The sequence below is a fragment of the Balaenoptera acutorostrata genome, chromosome 8 (genome assembly GCF_949987535.1).
Source record: "Balaenoptera acutorostrata chromosome 8, mBalAcu1.1, whole genome shotgun sequence".
NCBI classification, from domain to species: Eukaryota; Metazoa; Chordata; class Mammalia; order Artiodactyla; family Balaenopteridae; genus Balaenoptera; species Balaenoptera acutorostrata.
Window position 1 is genome coordinate 51723313 of NC_080071.1, and position 19604 is coordinate 51742916.

At 38.1% G+C, this 19604-nt stretch overlaps 1 protein-coding gene across 1 annotated transcript in view; it reads right to left on the bottom strand.

The window, feature by feature from the left end:
• TMEFF2 (transmembrane protein with EGF like and two follistatin like domains 2) overlaps positions 1-17774 on the bottom strand; it is a 249686-nt gene extending 231912 nt beyond the window's left edge. Inside the window, exons 1-4 of the mRNA XM_007171450.3 lie at positions 17236-17774; positions 14736-14845; positions 6998-7127; positions 2216-2242 (exon numbers count right to left, since the gene is read on the bottom strand). Of these exons, the coding sequence (XP_007171512.2) occupies positions 2216-2242; positions 6998-7127; positions 14736-14845; positions 17236-17407 (439 nt within the window). The 5' untranslated portion in view covers positions 17408-17774. The remainder of the gene's footprint in view (positions 1-2215; positions 2243-6997; positions 7128-14735; positions 14846-17235) is intronic.
• Between the last annotated feature and the right edge of the window lie 1830 nt (positions 17775-19604).

The window sequence follows — 19604 nt, forward strand, 5'->3', positions numbered from 1 at the left end:
ATTAGTATTTCAGAGCAAAGTAACACATAGACTAGAAAAAATTAATTCAGTAAAAACAAAACAAAAACACTGTTGTGTCTCTGACTAAAAATGAAAAAGGATTATGCAGCTAGAAGTAAATACTCATTTACCACAACTTTCGGAACAACTCTTTAAAAAGAATACAACTCAGAATTAAATGGGTTATATGCTATTTTTTCTTCTCAGAGCAAAGGTTATATGCTTTTTTTTCTTCTCAAAGCAATTATCTCTTAAGAAGTTGCTTTGTTTTTTTTTGTTTTTCTCCAAGTTACTATAAAGTACCTATAATTGAAAGGAAGAGTAAAAATACAAAAGGAGAAAAAATAAATGAAAGTAGTTTCTAACTAATATATGAAATTTAAGTTATAAATGTCATATTCATGAAATTAAAATGATTTCCTAAAAAATCACCTTATTCAGATCACAAGATAAAATAATGAACCTAAGATTTCAATATAAAATGCAACAAGGAAGAGTGAGGTTGACTTCACTGTCAATTGCCTGTGCTAATTACAGTGAACGAAAAACTGGAAACTAGTGTCTGAATATCCACTACACCTTATTAAGTAAATGAAGAAATGATGTATGATATGAGGAGAAGACTCAATTAGAAAAACGTATACCATGATGCTTTAACAAAAGGAGCAATGAAGGCACTCTGTTTTGTTTTTAAAGATGCTAAAAAATTAACGAGACATTGTGTGAACAGTGGAACAGTTGAAACAACACAGTATCTGCCAAATTAAGTAGTCTACACATAAAACTAAATAGCTGGAAAATATATAGAATTTTGCATAGACCTGCTTCCTTCCAAAATCAACATTAAAAAAAATTGATTAATTTCTTAATATTCCAATAGTGAAATATCTACTCAAGGAACTATCTTTTTTCCTTTCTTTTTCTCTTTAAAATTTAATTTTCCTAGAGCTCTTCTTTTCAAAACTTCTAGGGAAGTTTTCTTGGGAATACTATATTAATCAGCTAGAGAAAAAAATTTTTATTAGAAATAGTAAAAGACTGTCTTAACATCAAATGACAGCCTAATGTCATATGCCTAATGACATGGAAATAAATTCATACTCTCACGGTACTGAGTCTTGACTCCTATTCAGTTTTAGTCTTTATGAAAAAAAATTGTGCTCCAATATGCTGCTCTAATTTTATTCTCTGGGTGTTGCTTATTTGAACTAGTTAAGCCTTTCATTCATTACATAGGGCGACTTGATAAATTTTTAAAGTGTTGCCCAAACCAGATAAGATGAGCAGTAGAGATCTGACTTTCCTGACTCCAAGGCCTTCATTTCCTCATCTTTTATCAAATTCTTCATTTAAAAACTAAAATTTACTTGAAACATACATTTAATCATTTTATACAACTTCAGCAAGGCCTTGAGAGAATGTTTATGTTTTACTCATTCTATTTTCATTATTATTGTTGAAATTATATTTAGTTGTTTCTATTTTTTCTTGTTGTGTATAAAGGTAGAATTTTGTTTGGATTTCATTTGGAGAAGCAGTTTGGGAAATTTACAATGAAGGTTCAATCCATAAATAAAATCTTATTTGACAGTAAGTATGTCAGATCAGATTTTGAAAGTTTCTGCCTGTCTCTTATCTTACATACTTCTTTAAACACACAACTAAATCAGGAAAACATATATCTTGTTTTAGTAAAAATAACTATAGATTAATTTAATCAAAGAAGTAAAGACACTATCTTATTTTCACTGGTTTCAAGTTTATCTTTTTTACTTTTATGAACTAAAGCTCCTTCAGTTTCAAACTATTAATTTGATAATTATGTTCTTATATACATGATAGTTCTGTATGTGTTAATATCAATACCTTGTAATTATATATTTTAAAAACCCAATATTTAAATTATTTTCTCATGAGTTTTCTGTCCTGCCAAATATGCTTGGAGGCTTCTTTTAGGAAGTTTGACATGCAGATTTATCTCAAAGTTAACTCAAACACAAACACATAAATGAATGTGATATATTCATAAATACATCAAATAATTTGCATGGTATATACATTTACTTAGTATGGAGAATGATTGTTTTTGTCTTCCCTTTCCTAGAATGCAAAATGTGAATTCGTCTCAGATATTTGAGATGGCAAATACATAAGTAAATATCCATGAATAATATCCACATGTAAGTCTTCAAATATATAAAAAGGCAACTCCTACCTCCATCTCCAGATCCTGATCCTGCATCTGGGGGGAAAAAAGGAAATAATTTGTTTATGCTTGAAAAACATATTCAAAAAATGTGTATGACTTTATTTAAAAAAATTCATGTTTACTTTCTCCATTAATACGGTACTATAATTTTAAAAAAATACTAATATTTAATTTGAAAAACATTCACATCAATCTAATTTCTATACTATAACTTATAAAATAAATTCTTTATTATTTTCATTCTTAAACTTCATGAACAAAGTATTATATAGCTTTGGAATAATTCCTAAACTTGACTATGTTAAAACTTCACATTTTTATTTTAATCAAGATGAATTTGGTGCCTTTAACACAAAAAATTAAAAATGAGATACTTATAGCAATCAGTGAGACAGAAATTAAACAGTCTAAGACTTGTGGCAAATAAACACATAATTAAGGCTTATATTCTTGTACATTGCATGACAAAGGGAAAAACAGTTTAAAAATGAATATCTTTTTATATGAGAGCTAATATGTTTTCCAAATACTACAATTGTGGGTGAGTCTATCTGCACCCAAAAGCATCTTTCAGTTTTGAAATCGGTGGAAGAGTGAGCTTAACTTTTGCCTTTGTGGTTAAAAGTGGCTATACCCTAGGTGATGCTGGCAGAAAAGACAATAACCTCCCTCTGCCTTTCTCTTTCTCCAAGTTTCTCCCCTCCCTCCCACATAATTACAACTCCTGAAAGTTGTCAATTTCTGAGAACTCATTTCCCAGAAACACTCAATTTCTTAGTTTAGAGTCAAGACCATGGAGTTTCCATTTGCTTCCACCTGTTAAGTGGAGACATCATCTTCCTTCTGTCTCCCCACTTCATTCCATTCTAAATACATTTGGCTATATATTTTTAATGTTAATACTGGGAAATAAGACTAATACTAGTATTCTTTGTCTGATATGTCCTCAGTTTACATTGAAATCTCAACTAGGGTTCAAGGTTCAAGACCTATATCAAATGCCACTGCTACGAATTAGTGTTTGCTGTTTTAGACCAATTAAAATAAACTACTACTTCTACTTGTTTGCTTCCATGACACTTTATTGAGAGGCACTCATAGAAAGAGGCATGATGTATGAAAATCTACAGAAGGCTGACACAGGGAAGAATGGATGCCTCCCCAGTAGTTTTCTTTGTCATTATGTTAGACATTAGCACTGTCATGAAGGAGCAGTAGTTTGAATTGTCAGCCTTGGTGGAGACCCAGACTAACTAAATTCACAAGGTTTAACCCTTTATTAAATCAGAATGTCAAGTCATTAACTGCTTACATGACTAAGGAGCAAGTCATTGGGCCAGGCTATCCTTTCCTTAAAGGCAAGCTAATTGGTAAAACAATTTATAATAAAAACCCTTCTTAGTAAATGTAGACTCAAATAAGGATTCTAATCATAAGATTTGATTGTTTTAAGGTAACAGATAAAGAAAGGCTGATGCATTCATCTCTATAATAGGAAAATAGTCCTGTCAACTGAACTGAGTCCTAATTAGCACAATCACTTTGGACAGGACAGTGCTTGAATGGTCAACATTTGTCAAGTCTCCTTTTTGTATCTTTTCACAGCTAGAATTTTAACTGACTTTATTTGAATTAATTTGAAAGCTTAATTCAGTATTACTTATAAAATCATCAGAGGCTAATAACAGGTTGTACTATTAACAGCATTATACATTCTACCTGTGTTTTAGTTGAATGTGTATAGTTTCTTATTCCTTTCCCACTAAGTGTAAACGTCTTTAAATCAAGAACCATGTCTTGTTTAGCTATCTATACTTCCACACACATAATAGAAAATGCATAAAAGCTTATGTATTCTAAGCTCCAAACATACTCATTGGATAACATAAGGAACATTATTCAACCTTCCTAAGCTTATTGGTCCTCTAGTTAGTGGGTATAGTAATGTCTATCTCATTGGACTATTTTGAGGATAACTGCACAACAGCACATTTTAAATGCTTATCACTATGTCTAGAACATAATAATTAAAATTTTGAGTGAACATCTTGCCTATTCATCTATACGTTTTCTGCTAAGTACATATGGCTGGAGAAAATCAAGAAAAATGGCAGTAGTATTTTGGCTTGTATTCCCCATGTATGCTTCTAAAAATCAAGGACCATGATTCTTAAGACAATTTGTGTTTGATTTGACCCAAATTAAGTAGCTAGTGAAGAAAGGAGGAATAGACTGAAAAAAAATGGTCACTTAAGTCTATGGCATCATTATAAAATAGTGATGGGAAGCTTTAATGGTTTCTTCACTATAAAATGAATCATCTTTGCAAACCAGAGACAAGTAGCCTACTAAAGCCTTATTAGTGAGACAGAAACACCTAAGAAAAGAAGTCATGCTGTTGCACCTGAATCTGGGCTTCTAGTCAATACATTTCTTATAAGGCAAAAAAGTGAACTTGACAGTGAGGCTATTGAGCAGACTGCCCAATAGGAAACCATTTTCCAGACAAAATATGATTTGTAAGTTCAATGAAATGTAATAAATATAAAGTTATATCTTCTACTGCCTTTTATTCCTAGAGATCACAACTTGTCATCTCCATTCAGTGTCAAATAGCATTAAAAAAAAAAAAAGGAAAATCTATGAAGAAAAGAATGAGAATCTCTTTTAGATCAAAAGTCAGAACTCCAATTTATTTACAGTCAGACCTGGTTAATCAAAATTACTTTGGTCCCGCCATCATTATTCAGATCAAAACGCTTTTAGATTTACAAGTCAATGGAAGATGCATTCAGCGAGACCAACTTACTAATTAAATCCTGCAGAAATCTAAGTCTGTGAATAAGCTAGGGATGGATTACTCAGTTGTGATTAAATTTTCTACTTAGTCAAGTGTTTATTTTCATAGTACAACCAACACATTAGGGACTAGAATGGAAAGACTGAATGAATCAGAAGAATGTGACTGCATGTGCTGACAAGAACTTGGAGGTTGGAAAGTAAGAAAGAGAGATTTTGCTACCATTCTTAGCCAACCCATAACTTCATGGCTGCTTATTGTGACTACTGCCCACTGATCCTCATTGGCTATTGTCAGAGACACACAGATATCCTATGTGATCTTGAATAAGCAAATCCATTCCTCAGTACTCTCTAGTATTTGCCTACATCATTCCTGGTCCAATAACTCTCACATGTTGCTCTTATTTCCATGCATTACTTCTCACTCATAGATTGAATGGCAATGATCTGTTAGCTCTAGTAAATAAGCAAGTGGTGCACCAGTCCAACTTGCCTCCCAATCACCCTTGCAGGAAGGACATCCACATTGTGAGGCAAAGAATCAAATAGGAGAAAAGACTACTTAAAAACCAAAACCAAAACGAAAAAGCCTACATCATTGTCCATGAGGAATGATACCTTTCTCTTCTGCTAATTCTTAGAAACTTCGGTAGTCACCAGTACAACCTGGAACATTGTCAACTGCTAACAATCAATAGGCCTAAGATAATCTTTTAAAGCAGCAGTCTCCAACCTTTTTGGCACCAGGAACTGGTTTTGTGGAAGACAATTTTTCCACGGACAGGGGTTGGGGGGATGTTCAGGCGGTAATGCGAGCGATGGGGAGCAACGGGGAGCGGCAGATGAAGCTTTGCTGGTTCACCCTGGTCTGTGGCCCAGGGGTTGGGGACCCCTGTTTTAAAGAATATGAGACTTTCTCTTGCTCATTTACCACCCTGCCCCAGCCAGCATACACATAATTTTTAATATAATTCCCTAGAATAGAAATACCTGTTATCTGAGAGAGACTTTCAATAAAATAGACCTTTCTTGACACTATTCTATATTTCCAATTTTGAAGAAAGTCCTTATATCATTATTATTTTTCTTGAATATGCTTATACCTTCCAATTCCTCAGAAATTATGACTTTCCAGAAAGATGTTTATTTGCCATTAAGAACAACTATCAAGGGACACTAAAGTTTCTTTAATATATGTGACTTTAATGTTTCAAGCCTAACCTGAAAACTCAGCTTCATTTTACAGCATGGTTTTATCAAGTTGGGCTGTATTCCTCTTTTTTTTTTCCTTCCTGTAATGCTATTCAGCTCTAATAACCATTGTACTCAAAAGGAAAACCTGAAAAACCAAAGAGCCTATGAAGTCACTCTTCTTCCTTACTTTCTTTAGAGCATTCTTGGTACAATATAACTAAAAAGCTTTGTGGGAGCCCAGGCTGACTGTGTCAGAAAGGACAGATGTCATTAGAAGTCATGTCTATCACCAATACATTCTTCAATATAATCTGCTCACTGTTAAGAGGAGTATTTTGTAGGGCTGCTAAGGTTAGACACATCTTAACTTCCAAACCCAAATCTGCAAACTGCCTCCCACCAGACGATCCTATTGCTACAAACAAACAAACAAACTTTATTCATGCATAGATAAGTTTCTTATGTTTGGAAACTGAGCAGTCAATCTAGATTTCTAATTATGTTATTCAGCTGTCTGTACTTCATTAAATAACATACATATTAAAATCTACCAATGTCCTTATGGTACATTTATCTTTCTTCCAGAAGTGACTTGAAATGTAAAAAGACATAGAATAAGAATAATGCATACTTTGTACGAAAGAATAAGAGGCTTGTCTAGCTAATAATATATAGTCTGGATTATGTCTTTGGATAACAATAAACAGGACATAACATGAAAAGCAAGACATGGTTTTTGGATTCAGAATCCATTCCGAAGGTTTTCGGGAGTCTTCAGGATCACATACATACCTGTGGCACATGATCCTTCAGACACCACCAGTATCTCACTCTGCTGTTTGCACGCAGCCTGCCGCAGGTAACACTCGTTCTGGTAGCTCTCCCCATTGGAGCCACACACAGGCACATAGTCACTGTTGCACTGGGGAGCACACAGATGTAAGCCTATGGTTAGTACTGGAGTCTGCATGCCTCTGACATCTTGAACAGAAGTCATCATTTACAAAAGAAAGCACTTGTCTTCATTTTCAGTGATCCCCCTTGTATCCAGCAAGTCTTTGACTTTGTAAGGACACCATTCAAAGATACACAAAAGCAACGTCAAGTCATCTGATTCAGATAGGGGGAAAAAGAGCTTCTAAATTGATCAGGCAATTCCAACAAAGTGATAGGACAAGCAATAATAAAAAGATACAACAACAAATGCATCAGTATTATTTAATTTTGTTTCTGATATGTGGCCCATATGGTTTGGTGGAAAAAAATCAGAACATGTTACAGTATTCAAGCTATTCAAAAATAGTGTCTATCTGTGTTTGGAGCAGAAGTATATAGCTGAAATGCCAAAGAATTCAGTTACTCCTTAGTATGTTTTTCCTCTGTTGAATTTGAATCTTTACAAATTTCTAAATATTTGGATAAGACATTTGAATTCCTAATTAATTTTTCATATATTTTTAGACCATTGGATGTTGATGTAGATACAGTGTAGAAAGAAACAACAGACCATGGAATACAGAAAAAAAAAATCAACAACTACTGAACCATATGTAAACTTGATTATTCAAAAGTATGACTTAACCTATATTTCATAAAACAAAAAGTTCATTTTTAAACGACCTCATTACAAAAATGTACACATTTTACAATGGAAATTAGGCAACCTACAGGGTGTACTCATGATAATGTAATCACACTCTAAGGCATTAGAGATACTTGGCTGTGTTCTATACCTGCTAATTACGCCACTGATGTGATTATCTACAGATGTGTTACATTGTTTAATTATAACAAATGTAATGATCAAGATGATTATTTATAAATACTCACCCATGCCAGAAACTAAGTAAAACAAATCATACATATACATGTATGTGAAAACACTTTTCTGTTTTTTACTTCTTATTAAAATATTTGGATTTTTGATGTGCTAATTCATAACACATATAAAATAAACCAATAATTAAGTGAGATGGCTAGGGTTTTAATATATATGATAATAAACCTAAAACTCTATCAAAAGTTAAATTCAACTCAAGGATTTATGCAAAAAAGCAAATTCTCAATATGGTCATAATCTGATGATAAAAACCTGAGATTCATTTTCTTACAATATCTGTACTTCCTTACCAATCAACCATTTAGCTCTTGTTCATTGCCTTTTTGTAATAGCTTAACCATCCTAACCATTTTTTAAATGGTATAAGACAATGTTCTCTGAAATGACAGTTTTTTGAATCTGACTTTACAACTATTATTGAAAAACTTAAATATAATTTTTAACTAATAGTTATGTACTATTCTCCTAATAGTAAATTCAAATTGTATGACACTCATAATCACCGTAATTGCTAACAGGATAATTTAGATACTAAATCATATCTATTTAGAAATTATTTAAATATGATTAAAATGATTGAAATATTTTAAATATGACATATTTTTAAAATCTTTATTTCTACAATTTCTAATCTAGACATTCTGGAAGGTTCTATATAATAATTTCTTTCCACAGTTACACTATATGGCTACCAGACTCAGTCTATCTACATTATTATATTTTAAAAACTATTTTGATAGGAACTTTTCACTCAGGAGGATCTCTAATTCAGTAGGCAATTCACTTCTGACCAGGTGATACCTGTGTAAGGGCTCTCTTCCACAAGCTTTCCAAATATATATATACCTGAAAACTGACCTACCATAAAACTGAACATCTTTATCACTACTGAAAAAAAAGGCAATAAGAAAATGGCAGTAAAGAGTTGAGTTTTCCAATAAGCAATACTGAAGAGACACCAAATAAATGGAGGTGGTGCTCATGTCAGAACCATGGCCAGGGAGGCAGGTGGATGTATAGGTGCTTGATAAACGGGCTGTGTTCAGCATCGGGGACAGGAGAATGTAGGGAGGATTTATGAGGACCCACTACCACTACAATGGTATCTGAGAACACGGAAGAGGGACAAGAAAGAAGTGACCAGCTGGTAACATATTATAGTCAGTAGACTTGCTGACCTTTTCAGTAGGCAGATGAGAGTCATAATTAGTGTGAACGGCTGGGCTAGTTAGCTTCTCATGCTTGGTTCCTAGCTTCTTGTCCCAGGTTACCTTTTTTTTTTTTTTTTTCCCCAGGTTACCTTTTAATCTCCATCTCCAGCCCTGGTTACAATACTTTGTGTGTAGATTACTTGGGCCCATGTTTTCTTCTCTCTAATACCTAGAATTTCTCTATTTATCCTTCTCATCTACTTCTGTAGATTATTCAGATGTAGTCAGAAGATGAGGAGTGAGGGGTGGGAAGTATTTATTATCTCTGTCAAGTGCTAGTACACAATGCTGATATGCATCTTAAAATATCGAATAAACTGATAAAGTGCTCATATGCCACTTCTGAAGGATGTAGTAAGCCAAATGTGAACAGTGCTAAAAACAGAGCTGCCAAGTTCTATGCACAAGCCAAAAGGAAGATTTGTATGGAGTTGAAAAGAGCTTAACTGTAGATAATCAGCACGATGTATTTGGCCCTTACTACCATGACTTGCACTCATTAAAATGAATAACACACGGAGGAAGCATACTCTAAATCATTAAGGCTCAGGAGTGGAAGTCTGTTCCCAGGTTCTCCCATTTCTCTCACTGCCTTAGTGTAGGACCTTGTGTATATCACTCAAAAATGAAATATTTAACAAGTTTATAGCTTAGTTCCCCCATTCGAAATGGTTAACTGGGGCATTTGGGAGGATTAAGAGTCATGTTTCAAAATGCTTTGGAATACTCATTTATAAAAAGAAATGTAAATTATATGCCTTTCATGATCTATATTTTAACTAGCAGAGTTACCATCTAACATCGACACTGAAGCATGCGTGTCTAAAATTAGAAAAACAAAGGAACACAGGCTAACCCTAAGTGCAAAAAAATAAGCTAACTACTACATTAAAATATGCCAAATTATTGGAAATAATTTTCAGTGGTAATCATGAATACTGCTCAGTTTCAGAGGAAGGGACAGATTCAGATGTTAGGTGACTTGCTAAAGGCCACATAGTTGGCTGGTAGAGAAAAAACAAGACTCAGGGCCAGATGGTTAAGCTCATAAATGTATGTGTTGTCCAAACTTCCTCTCAGGGGAAAAGTGATTCTGCTTCCTTCAGATGTTTTAAAAATCTTAAGTTTATTTTCCAAATATGTGTTTTTTCAGTGAATGATTTTGTTCCAAAATGTCCACATTGCTTAAGAAAGCAGCAACATGTCACACCAGTGGATTCAATGAATATATGGAATTTGTTTTGCTACAAATGAACAAAAAATGTATGTGAGAAATTTTTCATACGATTTATTGCTTGTTTGGTTAATAAGAATTTCTTTTAACTGAGATTTCAGCAACTAGAAGCTATGTATAACTTACATTTTATATATTGTCGGCACCTTCCATAGAGTCTGGCATATAGAAGGCGCTCCACAGATGTTAAGTGAATTCTGTTATATTCCCGGTTGTCAAAGGCTTAGGAATAATGGCTTAGGATATGGCATGTTTCTCTTCCAAAAAAGAAAGAGATAAAAAAACCCACATATGTCCCAATCCTTTGATCATTCCATAGGTAACTTTTACTTCTCTGTGACTACATTTTTTCATTATGGAAAATTTTTTATGATTTTAAGTGTGTGGGCAGGCCTGTGACTGTGGTGAAAGTGACTCTGTGTGACTTCTGAGGCTAGGTCGTTAAAGGATACAGTCTCTACCTGGCTCTTTCTCACTCTCTGGATGCTTGCCCTTGAAACCCAGCCACTGTGCTATGAGGAAGCCCAAACTAGTCCAAATGGAGAGATCCACATGGAGAAGGACCAAGGTCCCCAGCTGACAGTGCAGTATATGAGTGAGAGTCCTGAGAAGAGTACAGAACCAAGTCTTTGAGTTCCCTCCCCGGCTCAGCTAACGCCAAGAGGAGCAGGAGGTGAGCTGCTTCCATTAAGCCCTGTCCAACTGCAGATTCATGAGCAAAATAAATGTTCATTGTTTTGAGCCACTAAGTTCTGGGCAATTTGTTATACAGTCCTAGTTACTGGAACAATTGCAGATCTAAAGCGTGGCTTATTAAATGAAAACATTTCACATTTGAATTAAATGATACCTGAAAAACATAAGGCTTCATCATATTTTTAAATTATAAAGTGATCATTGATCATTACATAACTAATTGATATGACCAGTGCTATCTATGAATAGCTGCATATGTGTCTTCTTTTCTTCCCCCCTTCCTTCTTTAATCCATCCAGCCATCCATTCATCCATCCGTCCATCCATCCGGCCACCCATTCATCCATCCACTGTCTCTAAATTATCAAACCACAACGGATTTACCAGAATGACCAGGATATCATTTGGTATACAGAGAGGAAGGTAGGATGCATGAGGTTGCAGGCCATTTCTGGAACTCATATCATCATCCAAGAATTAGTTGTACTACTTTTGATATCAAGAGTTGTCTACAATAAACTGGTACTTTCGTTGTTGTTATAATGTTTTTATTTGCGTGTATAATGTCCTAGAAAAAATTAGATTGGTGTCAAAGGACCTAGGTTCTTGCTTTAGGATCACCAGTTAATGGTAAGTTATTTATATTTATGGGTCTTAATTTCCTTATTTGTAAAAGGAGGAGAAAATAATTATCTCACTCAATTGTGAGAAATAAATGAGATAACGTGTTTGAAGGGTAGAATATGCTTATCATAAATCATCTAAGAGAAGTGAAGATAAATATTTGTTCACCTTAGTGCTCCAATTGTAATCCAAACTGAAAAACATATATTATACACTCATATACCCACTTCTCTTTGAAATTTATCTCTCAGCCAGAAAGACCACAGTTGGCACCCATTTTGAATAGAAGAATTTGGACTTGTATCTGAAAGCAGGAGAAACAGAGGAGATGACCTAAGCTAGTTTAGAACAGTATATAGAAAAATAGATTTTTCAGGACATCTGCCTTTTCATCAGACTGGGCAAAAAAAAATTCTCAAATTCATTTGAAAGTATTGGAAAGTACTGAGTCAAGATACTCTTAGCTTAAAATATCTATTATTCTTTGCACAACTTGTGATCTTGAACTTAATTCTGCCACTCTCTATTCCTGGTATGTACAGAGTCTAAATTTTCCACTAGGGAAAAGTTTATTTTCTCCTGACAGACTGACAACTTTGCAACACACAAACTAATAGCAGCAGTAATCTAGTAGTAAATTTAAAATGCTACAGGCATTAGGAAAAGGAAATTTACGTTTTAGTTTCTTATTCAAACTCGCATTCACTCCCTCCGCCCCCCACAATCTATACCACTCAACAATTATTTAAATTAATGACAAATGTAACTGGCTGACCGAATGCATGAAAAACATAAATATCTTTGTGGATAAAAGTTATACCAAAACGCTCTGTGCAACCTGAAAACTGAACACAATTTCTTTAATAAGAAAATTATAAATTTTCTTTTAGTAGCATGCATCCATTTAGAATTTTGTGAACTCCTCTTTTTCTTTCTCTTGGCGAAATCTTGTTATAATTATGGCTTTCCATTTGAGGAACATTCTTCTTGGTTCATTTTATACTGTATATGAGTTCACTTCTTATGTCTACCCTTGGTTACGAAAATAAGAAAAATTTCTGGGAATTACAAACTGAAAAGGGAAAAATCCACAAAATCCTGTGGGCCTTTAACTAATGGTTTATCTAACTATATTTTCCCCTTAGTTAATGTTTGTATGAAGTATGACTTGCAGAGTTCTTATGCTCCATCTCTCTCAAGTAGTTCACTGAAAGAACATAATTACGTTGTTCAGTATGGCTAGAGACCTTAGAAATTGGTGTTGCATGAATATTAAATATGTATTCATGTTTCCAACACTATCGTATGGTCTAATGACTGTAACCTGGGCACAGCAATACTTACCCACCAGGTGGTGGTGCACTTTACAAATATCAGCTGTTTATTACTTTTCTTAGGAAGAAAAAAATAATGTCCAAGAAGTTTCTAGCTTATCTATAAGCCATTCAAAACCATATTGAAATGTGAATTCCCTTCTTTCTCTCACTGGGAGGTTGAACTTAACCTAAAATATTTAAATTTCATCAACAATTCTAAATATTACATACAGTTGGCCCTCCAAATCTGGGGGTTCCAAATCCACAGATTCAACCAACTTCAGATAGAAAATATTCGAGAAAAAAAAATTCCAGAAAATTCCAAAAGGCAAAACTTAAATTTGCCACTTACATAGCATTTACATTGTATTTACAATGTTTACATTGCATATACATTGTATTATAAGTAATCTAGAGATGACAAAGTGTACAGGAGGATGTGCATAGGTTATATATAAATTCTACATAACTTTATATAAGGGACTTGAGCATCCTTGGATTTTGGTATTTGTGGTGGTCCTGAAACCAATCCCCGTGGATACTGAGAGACAATTGGACTATAACAAATTTTAGACCTGAATTTGAATTCTAATATTTTATTTGTTTTATAGCCTTTTTAATTTTTTTTAAAGTTTTGCTTACAATCTTAGAAAAGTTTTCCCTTATCCCCGGTATATACTTTCATTAATGGGAATATTTTCTAGTTGAACAGTTTGTTAGATTTGAAGTGTATTTTACAAAGTAATTCAACAACACTCAAAGATGAACGTAAGATATCAGTACAGCATCTCTAATACTTGAATTATAAAAACATATTGAGAGAAAAAAAGGCTTATACTTCACATGGTAGAAAGCATTTGTTAGATGATGACTATAATAATGACATTGAGTTCTATCTTTAATAAATACTAATAACCTAGTTTTGATAATACCACAACTGTAATCGCTCTCTCTTTTAATTTTTATTTATTTTTTTAACATGAGACAAAGCACATCTTCCTCATGTTTATGAAATAACTTTTGTCTATTTGCACTCTTTTGGATTCCTGGGAGATTCAGTTGTAATTGAATGTGGTATCCATGAAAAGTTGACAAATATTAATAAGTGCTGTGATTTCCAAACTAGCACAGTAGTTTTAAAGTCACATTGATAAGGAGTTCATTTAAAAACTTAACCAGATTGCCAGGATAATAAAACCCAAGACCATTAAAACAGAGAAATATGACCGAAAGAAGATAGCCCCAATCAAAAAAACAAAAGTATAAATCCACACTTCTAATCCAGCAATGATTTTGACTATTATCCCCAGTAGTTGACTTATAGCATGCATGTTAGAAGGGGCACAGAAACATAATTTTCCTTTGACACACCAAAAGAACAACCTGAAGCTTTCTACCTTCAGTGGCATTTATAACTGTGGCACATACATTTCTCCAAAAAGCTGTGCCTTTTTGACATCAGTTGGCTCTCTTGCCAGTGCTTTTGTTTGGTGCCAGCTTTCCTCTTAGCTTGCATAGCTATAAATTGCCAAGTGATGGGCTATAAAAGAAGATCTCTGCTTTGTCGTTTCATTAATGAATCAGAAGATGCAAATACCAGACTTCTTACCTTGAACTGACAGACGCAAGTCACAGTGTCTCCAATTCTTAAACATTCCCCATCAAATTTACAGGTGTTGGTGTCACAGAGGAAGAGATCATTTTCTCTGTCATCATAACCTCAAATTTAAAGAGAACACACCAGTCATTAAATGTTATAGACTTGAACAAAAAAAGAAATATCTTGAAGCTTTGAAAGAACTTCCCTAAATGTTAATTCCAACAACCACAGCTGTACTGCAAGGTCATTCTTTACTGACAACCCCAAAAAATTCTAGTTAAGTGATTAATGTTAGTTTCTTTTTTTCACTATTCTTTTCTAGTCAATTGTCTTTTAATAAGCTTTTTTGATAATGTTCTTTTATTTTAGCTTGGGTTAATACTGGTAGTGGTGGATGAATATTTAACACTTGCTTCTTAGCTTCCTTATTATTTTCTCATTAAGTAGACTATAGTTTATGACCCCCAAACTTCACATTTTAGAAAAGAGCTGGTGATGGTCTCAGAATGCCTTTTACCATTTCTTCATCTTTAATCATTCTTTTGCTTTAAGGTCTGCAACAACCCCTTATTTGGAATTTTTCCAGACAAAGAGGAAACAAAGCCCCAATAATAAAGATAAACAGGCACAGTGTTTTTCTCTGATGGTCTGTCTGGCTCAAATGAAGATTGATCACCTCCAAGTTAACAGGGGTAAAGGGGGGGGGGGTGCCAGGTTCTTGACAATCTGCCTGGAAAACCAGTTTATTTTCTTTAGTTTCTGCAGATTCTTACAAGATATCTGGTAATAATGAATTTCTTGATTGTCAACCCCAATTTCATATTTAAGTTAGTTCCTAAAACAGTACCATAGTTAGGGATGAAGCAAACTAGTCATGTTGGGCTACAAAGCTATCAACATTCCAAACAATTGATTTTGCAGGTTACTTAATGTTCCTATGATAAAGCACCTAAAAAAGTGATTAGGTACCTGCAAAGTGGAACTTAGTCTATCCAAAATAACATATATGCATGCATGAGCCACGAATAAGTTAAAGAAAACATGCTGAGTTTTATAAAAATGCCAAATTTAGAAATCGCCAAAAACAGAACAAGGGCAATATATTGACCCAAATCTAACAGGGTTGCAAATCCCAACTTGTCTTTAAAAAGCGCAAACTACAATGATGTATAATAATTTTCCTTGTGGAATTTACATCAGTAACTACCCAGGACGACATATTCTTTTATCCTATAAGTTACAGTTGGTCATTCCCTCTTCTCCAAAGTTACATACACTTCAGCTCACACACATCCCCGAAAGCCACTTTATTCAGAGCTAGATTCAACTTAGGTGGAATTATATATACAGAAGATGAAAAATTACATACACACTTGCTAAAACTAGAACAGACCAGACCTTGGGGACAATACCCAGGCATGTTAATGCAGTTTAAAATGCCAGTGAAATCACACCACAATCCCGCCGGTAGACTATGGGCTGTCATACTGAAATGCGAAGCTACTCGGACAGTGCAGCAACTCCCATCCTCGGGCGCTATTTAATTAGGAGGCTTCAGCACAGCAAAGCTTGCCGAGCTCTCGCGTTCAGACTCTGAAGGGACCCGAGCAAGCAAGAAGAGCGCCTGACGCACTCCAAGGAAGCCTGCCCAAAAATGGAGGAGTCAGCGCCCAGTGGGGTCAGTTCTGCCCTCCGCCCGCCTACGCGTGAGCCTGCCCGGCCTTGGTCATGCACAGCCCGGCCTGGTAGACGGGCGAATGGTTGTTGTCTCAACTTCCTTCGACCATCTAGGAGCCTGGGGAGGCAAGAGAGAGGCAATTCGGGGATGCAAAAACAACGTCTTTTGCAGCCAACTAGAGAAGGAGGATGTGTATGCCTGTTTGTGTGTGTGTGTGGAGAGACAGAGAGAGAGAGACGCAGAGACAGAGAGAGACAGACAGAGACAGAGAGGGAGAGAGAGAGTAACTGAATCTCTTGAAACACAAGCTCCTTTAGAATTTCTGTGACCTGGTCTTGAATGCCAGACGAGTGCACCCTCATGGCACTTTTGCCAGTAATCAGTGTTTCCCCTGCAGTCACCATTTGATTTATTGCTTTCTCGCTCGTTCTTTCTCATAAACTTATTTCTCTCTCTTTTTTGCTAGACTTTTTTCTTTAATGACAGAAAAGGTTCTGTTTTAATGTTTCCCCAAGGATTGGTGCTCTTTTCAGTGAATCCACAAAACCATCCCGCTTAATATTTCTTAAAATCTCCGCAGCTCCAGTTTAAGTGCAAGGATGCAAAGGTTCCTACACCTGCACTTTCTGTCCTCCCCAGGACCCCCGCCCCCTTCCTTAGCGGCCTGCAACAGTTCTCTGTGCTCCTCTGGGTGGAGGTCGGTGGTCTCAAGGGTTTGGAGCGGTTGGAGTCGAGGGGCTGGGGAGACGCACTTGGGGAGGTTGGTCTGTACTGGAAACGCGCGTTTCCTCTGAGGGGTTAAGGGGTCGGGGGCTGGGGTTCTGGACTTACCAGAGCAGTTCCAGCCGGTGGGCGTTTGGCAGTCACTTAAGGAGGTAGGGAAAGCTGCGAGCTTCACCGGGCGGGCTACGATAAGTAGCATTACAGGCAGCAGCAGCAGCCAGCAAAAGCCCTCGCAAAGTGTCCAGCTGCTGCACTGCCGCGGGGACTCCCACAGCACCATGACTAGTTCGCGCAACTCTGCAGCAGCAAACGGCTTCGGAAGAACACAAGATCGCGGGGGTCAGGCAGCGGGCTACTGAGCATCCCGCGGACAGCGGCAGCAGAGGCGGCGGCGGTGGCAGTGGCACCTGACGGGGAAGCAGCAGCCAAACCCGCGCATGATCTCCAGAGTTTCAGCAACATCCAGTGACCCGGCTCAGCCCCGGGAGCGAGAGGGTCGTGCACCGAAAAGCCGCACCGGAGACGCCGTAAGCTGCTGCCATAAGCAGAGGGCTCTGGCGAGCCGGGGCAACAGGAGGAGACCGGAGTCCAGAGGGCAGAGGAGAGGAGCCCAAGGGGGCTGGGTGGAGGGAGAGTCAAAGCGCCCAGCAGCCTAGCAGCCGCCTCTCGCGCTCTGCCGCCCGCATCCCTCTGGCGTTTGGGAAGCAGCAGGTCCTTAGCCCGCCCGGGATCACGTGGGAAGAGGCAGTCGGGCGTTGATTGGCGGAGCGGGATGCAGGTCCCGGAGGGAGGGGTCGGCGAGGAGGTGCTAGGAGGAGACGACGGCCGATGCCACAGATGGGCTGGCTCACCAGGCGCTGGCCCGAGTGGGGCTAGGCGGGGATGGCTCAAGTGAGAATCGCGGGCTTCAGAGCGGGCGACTCCCACACCTTTAAATACCACCTGCCCTTTCACTCTCCGCCGCAGGACGCCCCCTACCGCGCGCTGGGTCAGATCTCGCGCCCCTCTTGCGTGCGTGACCCCGGGCTGCGAGCGCCCGCCGCGGCTGGGTGGCGTCTTTCGGAGCTGGAGCTGGCGAGGGGGGAGGTGAGGAGCGGTCGCAGCAGGGAGGAGAGGGGAAAGAGGGCACGGAGGAGAGGGCGTCCTGCCGGCGCCCGGCGCGCTAGCGTGCGGGAGCGCGCCGCCTGGCTGTAACGGGATACAGGCCGGGGATATCGCCGCGGAGGGAGCAGCAGGAAGCAGGAGAGGGTGAGAGGCGCTGGTGTGAGTACAGCGCTGGCTGGCCTGGAGGAAGCAGCAGTTCCCACAGGAGCCTGCGAACCTAAGGCTGCTCAACGAGCGGGCTCAAGCAGCCAGCCAGGCTCTCTCCGCTCTCTCTCTCTCCCCTCCCCTCCCTGGCCCCTCACAACCCAGAAATCAGCCCGAGGAGTGGAAGGTTTGAAGCCCTCTCCCCACCAAACACTCGTCTCCAGCCGGGAGCCTATTTGTGTGGCTGCCTGGGAGGTGCGGGCAAATGTGTTTCGAAGGACAGATTTGGTCGGGACAGGTGGTCAGAGAGTGGCCGGAAGGCTGCTCTGCATCAGCCACGGCGGGTGGCCGGGCGCATCCGCCGGGAAGCGGCGTCTGAGAGGAGCGGCTCTCTCTGGCGGCGCGGGTTGTGGCCCTGGGAGCTTTACGCGGGTCCCTGCCGGATCGCCAGAGACGTGGGCGAGGCAAGAAGGTCTCACTCGGCAAGTCTCTTGTTCTGCGCCTTTTCTTCTTTGGCCCCAGCCAGCGCCTGGCAAACGGCGTAATGGGACCCGCCTTCCGTCTGCTGCATTCTTCACGCAGTTAGACAACACTCTTCAGCCTAATGGTATTTTAGTCTCTAGTAACGAATGGGACACAGAGCTTCCCGGGACACGGATGGAGAGGAGCATCTTTCTCTCGTGACCCGGGTCGTTGTTGCACAGTGTTTTGGATGAGTTTTCTATGTGATTATTCAGTGTCTTTTATGCTGTGTGATTGTTTTGTGATTCAGGATTTTTTTTTTTTTCCTTCTCTTCCCGTACCCTCCTTTCTCTATCCCCCCTCTCTCCCTTCCTCCCCTCCTTCCTTCCCCTCCCTCCCTCTCTCCCTTCCTCCCTCCCTCCCTCCACCCCTCCCTTCCTTCCTCTTTCTTCTTTCTGTTTTTCTTTCTTTCTCTCTCTCTTTCTTTCCTTTATTTCAAGAGCCCTCATCTCCTCCTTATTTTTCTTTTTAAATCTTGCCTTTCTCCCTCTCCTGTGTCCCTTGAAATTAGAAGAACATTGAGTGATAGCATCTCACAGGCAATTAGCGTCCATTCCCAATCACTTAACAGAGGCACCAATACCCTTTGAAAACAGAGACTATCTATCCTTTGCAGGCTCCACCAGAAAAACAAACTATACCCAAGCTATCTTTTTAAGTACTTTAACCTCCAACCTGCTCCCACTTCCTTGCTTTTTAACTTCTCC